The 10,430-nt window shown below is 35.6% G+C and overlaps 2 protein-coding genes across 13 annotated transcripts; both read right to left on the reverse strand.

Moving 5' to 3' along the window:
• Positions 1-248: 248 nt before the first annotated feature.
• Positions 249-6,914, reverse strand: LOC110093343. 12 transcript variants are annotated; one of them, XR_003701008.1, is made up of 8 exons: positions 5,719-6,914; positions 5,452-5,645; positions 4,191-4,326; positions 3,999-4,076; positions 3,345-3,394; positions 2,821-2,925; positions 903-1,617; positions 249-695 (listed from the first exon to the last, which is right to left on the reverse strand). XR_003701008.1 is itself a non-coding variant. In XM_020818193.2 (4 exons), the coding sequence occupies exons 1-4, from the start codon at positions 6,494-6,496 to the stop codon at positions 660-662; spliced, it is 969 nt and encodes a 322-aa protein (XP_020673852.1). In that variant the 5' UTR covers positions 6,497-6,914; the 3' UTR covers positions 249-659. The 12 variants fall into 12 exon arrangements, 2 of the variants coding, with proteins under 2 accessions (XP_020673852.1, XP_028551393.1); XR_003701009.1 differs by lacking the exons at positions 3,999-4,076; positions 4,191-4,326; XR_003701013.1 differs by lacking the exons at positions 4,191-4,326; positions 5,452-5,645 and having other exon boundaries at positions 5,719-5,820.
• Positions 6,915-7,770: 856 nt separating this feature from the next.
• LOC110093347 lies at positions 7,771-8,814 on the reverse strand. Its single transcript, XM_020818197.1, has one exon. It carries the CDS (start codon positions 8,812-8,814, stop codon positions 7,771-7,773), a length of 1,044 nt encoding a protein of 347 aa, XP_020673856.1.
• Between the last annotated feature and the right edge of the window lie 1,616 nt (positions 8,815-10,430).

The raw sequence follows: 10,430 nt of genomic DNA on the forward strand, positions 1-10,430 counted from the left end.
ATTAAAAGCCTCATAAAATATAATTTTTTTCTCAAAAAAAAAAAAAAATCAAATAAGACACGCCTCAAAAAAATGTGTGAACATCGGAAGAACACAAAATATTGATATTATTATGGTCCAATCAAAGGGTAATATCCTGAAGATTTCAAGTATTTCTTAAATATATATAAGAGACTTAATTTTCTCTTCGAGGAAAAAGGTCTCAGAAATCTTAGGTACTCAAGCACGAATATATAACACATCTCAAATAATTTTAATGGCTTTGTTACCAATGAGTTGAAGTAATTTTATCAAGCTAAAAGTCACTGCATGAGTTGAAGAATTACAGCAAACCGTAGCAGAGAAATGGGAGAAGGCAAAACTGAAATCTGAACTCTAATTCTATCCTATGCATACCTTTCAACAATACATAACTGAAAGTTTTATATGCATGATATACTATATCTAACGGTAGAGAATTGATCAATTGGTTAAATATAATGGGCTGAGATTAATCACAAAAAGGCAATTAAGTAAGCAATGAAGCCCTGGCAGTTGCTCCCGGGATTTAGGTAGATCTGCTCATTCCCGTCGTCATTTGATTGGAGTCAGGACGTAACTTTACATGAGGACTCCGCACGTAACAATTTCTCCCCCAAATGGAGCCTTTCAACTCCTCTTCAATAAACAACGCGAAAGTGATCCCAATAAAGATCCTGTGAACAGTTATCAGCATTTAGTGCTCTTAAGTTACACTAATTACTACGTACAGCTTAGGTGAAACCGATTAAAACCTTCAAAAATCAATTAAATTCATTACCTCTGCATATAACTTAATTACACATTCTAATCTCACTTGTAAACTATATATAAATCCCCATCCACAGCTCATCTCTCTAAACAACAAAACATACATACTTTACCTTACAAGTACAGCAACAATGGCCAAATCAGTAGCAGCAGCAGCAGCTTATGCCATCCTCTTTCTTGTCACCGTCGGCACGACAATGCCTACAGCCTCTTTATTCCAACTCATCCCTGACTTCATAAAATGCTACAGCTTATTCCTTCTTTCCTCACCTTACACATAAGGTTTACGCAGAATTGCTGCAAGGCATTCGTGCACATTGAAGAGAGCTTCCTTCCTATAGTCTTCACAGCTCCACCGTTCGGGCCTGGGTTATCCAACATCACCTCCAGGATTTGTGGCATATTGGCTGATCCCTCGTCGCCACCAACAGTGGCTTGAAGAAGTTTTCTAGCTAGCTTTGTTTGCTTGGAATGTTAAGAGTTAGGCGTATTTGTGCAAGAAGAGTGATAGTGGAGCAGATAATATAACGGAAGCATGAAGATTACTTTGCCTTAACAGAATTGAGAAGAATCTTCCTCTAGATCAATTGACTTGTTTGAGAGCCCTCTTTAACCAGGCTCTTCAGTTCATCCTGCATTTCTGCTTGCTTTGTAGAGCCTTCGAGAGGAGGTCGAGGATTTGCCTTGCATGAGATTAGTTCTGAGCTTCCATATTAAGTTTAATAGCAGTTCTTATCCAGTTAATTCGGTGCTTTGCGAGAAGAGATAAAGAACCAAGATGGCGAGAGAGTCCTGCCATCTCCTCCATTGCACTGATCATGCTAGGACCTTGGACCGTCAAAATGGGTCAGCGATTTCAGTTAATGATGAATGACACTAACAAATGGCAACCATCTTTTAAAAGCGGCTTGGGCTGTTGAGGATGCCATAGCTAGAAAATCAGACAGAACTAGAAGATTGAATAATATAATACGTTGGCAGCTCGCTTGTCTATTGATTAAGCTTCATAATTGTGGGTAGATTTGTTTTATTAGTTTAGTAAAGAAACACAAACTAATAACCTATATGAATACCAAGTTGAGTAGGACATTTAACTTATTATTTAACATTTTGGCCTTGTGGTTGAGTCCAAAATCTGCTATTTGGTGTCATTGCCAGATATATCTAAGTATACATCTTGGAAGTATGACCAAGTTACTAGGATCAAATGCCGCTTACATCAAATTTCTGCTTCATCACTCAAAATTTTCCCAAAAAGAAAAAAAGTTCTGTTGGACATTTATTTTGAAATGATAATCAAATACTTTTATTGTTTATAGACCAGACCTCAGTAAGAAACATCATAAAACGCTCATAATGGCTAGTTAAATTTATATTTTACTTTTAATCCCGCAGCTGCCTTTTTTTTTTCAAATCAAGAAAGAATAAAGGGAAAGGATTTTCTGTTGTGCATAAAAATCTGATCTTGAATTACTCAAGGCCTCATAATAGTCCTTTCAATGACGACAAAATCAGACAGCCTTTTCTAAGACGACCGAATTGGGAGTCCATCATTAGGCTTAAGTGAATAAAAATGGTTTGGAAGAGCTCTACACCACTGCGATTAATCCAAACCCATTTGTCACAGAATCATTAACAATAACAACATTCAAAAAGAAAAGTTTAAAATGACCTTTAAAAGCTTACCAGAATAAATACTCTTCAAAATATTGATTAGGAAAGTCATATAAATAACCCAAAATAAGTATGGACCAAACTTGTTTAAGCTAAGTGATCTATGCAAGAGTTTTAGAGGAATTGGTACTGTGACACGCTTGATTTTGCAGTTGAACAAACATATATACTGCTAGCATTGGATTATTTGAATGAAATTCCCCATAATCTTAAGTTCTAGTTTGAAGAGAATTCAGATGATGCAGGGAATGATCAATGGTGTTAAATGCTAATTTGTAGCATAACAATATAAATTCGAGTTCCTTATAGCATTATATATCTATCATAACACCTGCAATATAAATTTGAGTTCCTTACCACAAATGCTTCATCAAAACAAGACAATGCTTCATAGGGCTGGTTTTGTTCAAGATGAGCAAGCTCTGTTTTAAAACAAGTGGCAAAAGGAGCACCCCAGCAAACCTATGTAAACAATGACAATTCATGTAAATGTAATCAACTAATTAATATTAATAAGCTTCAAGAAATATAAATTTGAAAAATATAAACTTTTACATGGCCTTGAGCAATAGAAGTGGGAATTTCTGGAAGGGCAGAATATGGTGTTGTTGCAACAGCTATGGAGTTGGGTCCTGGAATTTCAAGATAGCTTAGATCAAACTAGTTGTGGGCATGGACATGGGAGTGGGATGTAATGGAAAGAACCTGAGATTGTGGATGTATTCCATTGTCAGGAAGAATATGAGCAAACAAAATGCATTAAATGCATAACTATGTCATCTAACGAAATAAAATGCCTACAAAAGATAAAGATGGGTATCCTCCATCATATTTCATTTCATTGTCGGATAGTATTTCTATATCAGTTGAGTAAATAGTACCTTGTAAGTTTTCCAGCAACATGACCTCTGGGAGTTGCTTGTTAGTGAACCTGAGAAAAATAGCTGAAGAGAATGAGGACCTCTAATAATATAGAAAATTACATGAGCAATACAATTTTGACCAAACGATATATAAATTAAAGAAAAACAAAAGACTTCAACCACTTGTAAGCGACAGGCAAGACAGGTTGAGAGGAAAAATAAAAAGAGAGAAGTCAGAATAGCTAAATTGCATTAAATATAGGCACCAAAAGAAATTATCAAATTCACAATTTATAATTTAATAAGGTGAAAAGAGGATTACATGAGATGATAAGATTAAGGTTACAAAAACTACTTGGATGGATTTAAACCAAATCATGGTGATATCCTGCTTAACACTTGCTGCGAAAGGTCAAGGAAAAATTCAGTCAAACCAACTAATATTCCACTTACACAATTATGATTTAATAAAATATAAGATAAATGATAGATTCTTGTTGTCTAGATACACTGAAGAAACTAATTTCTAAAAAACAAAATGTATCACCTTAACTTTTTGGTAAACTAGTATAGAAGCATTGTGAAACTCGAGTTGTCTATATATATCATAATCAAATAAAAGAATATTGTACTATATTCATTTGATCATTATAAAAGAGTGAAGACACAAACCTCAAGGGTACTGAAGCACTGATTCAACTAATTCAACAATATTACAAAGATCTTCATCTGCTTCATAAGTGCCTATATCTTAATAGCCAAAAATAAAAAAATTTTATCAGTATAATTATATTCAAGTTAATAATAATAATAATTTGATTTTGATATTTGAGACTTATTACTCTTATAAAGAAATTTGCAAACCTCGTGTATGTCTAAAATGCCCAAAATATGAATCAATGTTCGAGGGACCAGGAACATTCCAAGGATCCTGATTTTGGAAGATTGAGTTTGTATCGGATATCTCACGAAAAACTTCTCCAAACAATTGGTGATTTTGCTGCAAAGAACACATATGATGGGCTTCAGAGGATTTACAATAGTTGCATAAAATGTCTAAGTACATGAATAATACGTACTAAATAAGAATTACATTTTATGAGATTTAGTGAAATTAAAGTTTTGTCATTGTTTTAGCATGTGAATAAGAAAAAAGTGTACAAGCGTTTTGAGAAAGAGTAATCATATTTACCGGTTGAGGCACATTGGTCATAGCAAAAGAAGAGGGTGTAATGTAATGCATCTGACGAGGCTCTTCATAAGTTGGTAAAACATAAAAAGAAATTATCAGTATAATTGTATTTAAGTTAATAATAATAATAATTGGACATTGATATTTGAGACTTATTACTCTTATAAAGAAATTTGCAAACCTCGTGTATGTCTAAAATGCCCAAAATATGAATCAATGTTCGAGGGACCAGGAACATTCCAAGGATCCTGATTTTGGATGATTGGGTTTGAATCAAATATCTCAGGAAAAACTTCTCCATACAACTGATGATTTTGCTGCAAAGAATGCACATGATAAGGTTTCAGAGGATTTACAATAGTTGCATAAAATGTCTAAGTACATGAATAATACATACTAAATAAGAATTACATTTTATGAGATTTTGTGAAATTAAAGTTTTGTCACTGTTTTAGCATGTGAATAAGGAAAAAGTGTATGAGAGTTTTGAGAAAGAATACTCATATTTACCGCTTGAGGTACATTGGTCATAGCAAAAGAAGAGGGTGTAATATTATGAATCTGACGAGGCTCTTCATAAGTTGGTAAAACATTAAAAAAAATTATCAGTATAATTGTATTTAATTTAATAATAATAATAATTGGACATTGATATTTGAGACTTATTACTCTAATAAAGAAATTTGCAAACCTCGTGTATGTCTAAAATGCCCAAAATATGAATCAAATTGATGATTTTGCTGCAAAAAACACACATGACGAGGCTTCAAAGGATTTACAATAGTTGCATAAAATGTCTAAATACATGAATAATACATACTAAATAAGAATTACATTTTATGATATTTTATAAAATTAAATTTCTGTCATTGTTTTAGCATGTGAATAAGGAAACGGTGTATAAGAGTTTTGAGAAAGAGTAATCATATTTACCGGTTGAGGTTCATGGGCCATAGCAAAAGAAGAGGGTGTAATGTAATGAATTTGACGAGGCTCTTCATAAGTTGGTAAAACATAAAGCGCATCATTTGATGGATTGATTATTTGAGGGATCACATTTATTTCGTCATTAATGTTTGAATGAGCCAAAAAATTCTGATGCTCTGGCACGGAAGTAATTTCATTCCCTAAAAAGTCAATTAATGATGAGTTGAAAGAAACCAAAGCAATAATAGAAGAAGAAAATGATATGAGACATACCACTTCCATCACCTTTGTCTTCTACACGCAACATGGAGGTGGCGGCTTTTTGGTCGTCATTCTTGTATGTTTTGAATCCATTAGCCTTAGTAGCTCTATTGACTTCCTCGATGCAACTCAGCCCATTGTTATTGCAAGCCGCGTCATTGACGTCATCCAAAGAATTCTCCCTATTTGATAAAGGGAAGAGGAAGACATGAAGCCTCGGATATCCACATTTAGCGGTCTTTTTGAGGTAGTCATACTTGTTCAACATATTGTCCAAATCTTTTGCAGATGAGATGGAGACGAGTTTGTCAAGGTTTTGATCAGGAAGCTTGTAGCATATGTTAGCAGGTCCGCCATAGATTTCTTCCATTTTGCAGTAGAGCTCCTGTAGTGTCAAATCTCGGCGGAAGTCTGTTATACGCGTTCGTCCGCCCACGTAATGTAGAGCACCGTCGCTAAGGCGTGGAATGAGCTTACCACCGAATCTGCATCTGATATTCACCTTGCGGGATGATCCATGTTTAGCCTTGGGTGGGATAGTAATGGAAGAGGGGTTTCGGTTAGTGATCAAGGGTCGGACAGCCATAGGAAAGAAAGGATATTTGGAGGTGGGAGAATTGAAATAAATGCTAGAAGGATGAAATGGAGAGCAGGGTAACTTGACTGGAGGCTGAAGCAAATTTTTCCGAGAAGAGGGTAACGTGACTGGAGGCTTATGAAGGTATTTCCGAAATGAATGAAGCAGCCCAATCATTGTGACGGCGCAAGCAGAAGCAGCGGTGGTGGCCATTTTGGGAAGTAACGAGAGGCAAGGTAGAACTTCGGTGAAACTGGAGAAGATGCTCGATTACAGAAGAAATAGGTAAAGAAAAAGCCTCAATGCGGAAGGAAGCCTCGATGCGGAAGTAGCAAGCGCGAAATAGGTGAAGAAGAAGAGGAAGCTCCATACTCAGTCGAAGCGGAAGGAGCGCGCGCGAAATAGGCGGAGTGAACTGATTACAGGTGAAGGAAACAGCTTTCATTTGCAAACTCATTTCCTGCTTTACACGTATAGAGAAATCTCCTGATCCGTCGTCGGGCTTTGAGTGCCGATGGAAATTTGAATCCTTCTCCTGATCCGTCGGGCTTGGAGTGCTGATCGAAATTTGAATCATCCGAGCCTTCTGCTTCTCACCGGCGGCGTTAGAAAGGGAAAGTTTGAACAGAGGTAGAAGAAATAAGAGCAATTTTTTTCATACTCGATAGTTATTATTTATTAATAAGAATAATAGATAACAATAGTTAATAATATTTTTAAATTTTACAGAAAAAATTTTAAAAAATAAATCTCTTATTGAAACAAATGTGCATCTAATTAAAAATAAGAGTTAGATACATTAAAAAAAAGACTATATTAAATCCCTTTCTGAAAGAGGGTATAATTGGGTTTTTATTTTTATGAGTAAATGAAAATTTAAGCATGCCAATATGACAGATTTTTATTGGAATAATTACTTCCCTAATTGAGTAATGCTAAATAAGTTTATTCTTTTTTTTTTAGGATTGCAAAAAAATGCATTAAAGAAAGGAAGGAAAAACTATTACAAGCTAATCAATTAATGCAACTCTCATATTCCTTCTTCAAAATGTGAAGTAATGAAGAAGAAATATCAGAGAAAGAGGAAACATCAAAACAAAAGTTCCAATTCAAAGCTAAGGTTGCACACAAGTCTGCGGCTTTATTCACATTAGGGTTGATATGATGAAAGACAACCGTATTGAAGTCACTGAGGAAACATAAATTCTCCGAAATCAAGCTCATCGGTTTTGATTTCTTCATTGAATTTTGAAGGAATTCAATCACGTTAAGGTTGTCTCCCTCAATTATAACTCCTTTGTAATCAAATATCCCTTCATGAAGAAAATCTTTCAAAGCCACAGTAGCTTCAAATTCAAGTTGATTGATATCCCAATGCATCTTCTGTCTTCCAAATGCAAATAAAAGTCTGCCTTTGTGGTCCCGACAATGCCACCAATGTCAGCAATGTTAGAATCAAGGAGCGAAGCATCCAAGTTGATTTTAATTCAATCTAATGGTGGGGGGTGCCAAGAAGAGTTAGACTCCAAATGGAGAGAAGCACCCCAGTCAACTAGCATTGGGAACTTGGATTTTATAGTAGATAGAATATTGGCAGCCACAACTGTTAATGGTAAGAGAGGATTACCGTGCAGGCTATCATTTCGGCATTTCCAGGAGTAATAGACATCAGTACAATAAATTTTAACTGTATTCACGTGATCATTAGCAAGCTTTCTGAGCTGCGATAAGCAGTTATCTAGAGAATGAAAAATTGGAATAGAAAACCCCCAACTCTGCAATTTACTGATAATGTCAATGAGGTGCTTACAGCGGACTGCAATGTGCAAGCAAACTTCGGTTTCAGGACAACCTCTAGGACATAAATCTGAGTGCTGGAGTCTTCTATACTTCAGGAATTCGTTGGTGGGTAAAGCAAATCTACTCATTCTCCACCAAAAAAATTCAATCTTTGGTTTAAGTTTCAACTTCCTTAACCAATTAGAAAATCCGAAATCATCATTTGGAGTATTATGTTTGATAACTTCGGCATAAGCCAAAGCAGTAATAGACTTACCAGAGAGTTGAAAAAGTGGCACAATCTGGTCTTCAGACTCCTTATTGATAACACAATTTTGTAAAATGAGGTTCACCGTCGCTATGTTGAAAAACCGATTTAATTCATTCAAGTCCCACTGACCATCTTGTTGAATAAAGTGTTGTAAAGATAAACCATTAAGACCCACACAGTCCGCAAGTACTGGCCATTTGCTGAAGCATTTGTCCATTAACCAGATATCATTCATGACATTAATGTTTTTTCCATTGGCAATTTGCCATTTAACTATTGGTCTTAAAGATGTAGCCCCATCCAAAAGAATGGACCAAGCAGCCGAGTAGCTATGTTTGTGTTTGGGACTACCTTGCCAAATATCATTGTCATATCTAGCTTCAATGCATATATGCAACAATGAAGAAGGATTATTTAAAAATCTCCAAGATAATCTAGCCCTTAGAGGACTTATTCTAGTTACTGCAGAAAATAATCCCATGCCACCCATACTTTTTGGTTTGCATAAATCAGCCCAAGCAACGTAATGAAGACCTCGTCTACCATAATCCTTATGCTAAATAAAATCTCTACAGATTCTGTCAAACTCATGTAGAACAGATTTTGGAACAAGAGAATGAGTAGAGATGAATGTTAAAACAACAAATAGTGATGATTTAGTAAGGATTATCTTGCCAGCGGGAGAAAGAAATCTGGCACCCCATGCATTGATTTTCTCTAAGGCAGAGTCGATGATGGGTTGGAAATCGTTTTTAACCAATCTTCTCAAAACAATTTTGATTCCCAGATAATGCAATTCATTTACAATTCTGAAAACATATTCCTTGGCAAGCTTCTTCCTTAAAGTACTGTCAACAGATTTCCCGAAAAGGATCTGAGATTTTGAACTATTGATGGATTGACCAGTCCAACTACAATATTCATCAATAAGATTCATCATAGAATGAAGCATGGGAAGAGAAGCGGTTCCGAAAAGAAGAACGTCATCCGCATACATGAGATGAGTAATTCTTGGAGCTCTAGTGGAAGTTTGGATTCCCAAATAATGACCTCTTTGAATAATGGCATTGGATAAGAGTTGGGAACAGATTATAAAATGATAAGGAGACATGGGGCAACCTTGTCGAAACCCGCTATTTGCTTCAATCCAACTTGTAATTTTACCATTTAAAAGAATAGAGAAGCGTACCTTAGTCACGCATTCCATAATAAGATTCAAAAATTTATCCGGGAAGCCAAACCAATTGAGGACGAGAGACAATGTATCCCAACACATACTATCAAACGCCTGAGCCATGTCTAACTTAACAGCCATAAGTCCCTTCTGGCTTTTTGAAATCCAGAATTTATTAAAGATTTCTTGTGCAAGCAAACAATGATCAGATAAGGATCTACCCGGAATAAAGGCGACTTGTTCCTCAGATATGATTTTTGGAATACAACATTTCAGTATGTTAACAATCATAGATGAGGCAACCTTGTAGATAGTCTGGCAAAGACTAATGGGACGATAATTTGATGGTGTAAACAGATTATTGATCTTGGGAATAAGAACAACAAGAGTATCTTTCCAAGCTGCATTCATATGCCCAGATGTGAAAAACTCATTAACTGCATTTCACATTGCTTCTTTGACAATTTCCCAATAGCATTTGAAAAAAGAAGAAGTACTTCCATCAAGGCCCGGGGATTTGTTAGTTTTCTGTTGAAAAACCGCAGAGATAAACTCAGCTTCTGTGAAATCTGCAGTAAGCAGAGCTTTGTCATGATCGTCAATCCTCTGGTCTTGAGTAGCCTTAGGCCAATTAGTGTTCAAACAGTTTCTGGCTTTCCACTTATTCTCGAAAAACTGCAAAAAAACAGTTTCAATTTGGTCCACGTCCACAATCAAATTATCACCATCTTTAATCTGTCTAATAAGCTTCCCATTTTTCCTGGCCGATGCATAATCATGGAAAAATTTGGAGTTCTTATCTCCTTCTTCAGTCCAAATAGCCTTAGCCGTTTGATTCCACCAAGTGGACAATCTGAACAAAATAAGATTGAGTTCATGAATTTTGGCGCAAAGGAGATTCAAATTATAAGTGCTGGGGCCAT

Source organism: Dendrobium catenatum, unplaced genomic scaffold, assembly GCF_001605985.2.
Source record: "Dendrobium catenatum unplaced genomic scaffold, ASM160598v2 fragScaff_scaffold_658, whole genome shotgun sequence".
Taxonomy (NCBI): Eukaryota; Viridiplantae; Streptophyta; class Magnoliopsida; order Asparagales; family Orchidaceae; genus Dendrobium; species Dendrobium catenatum.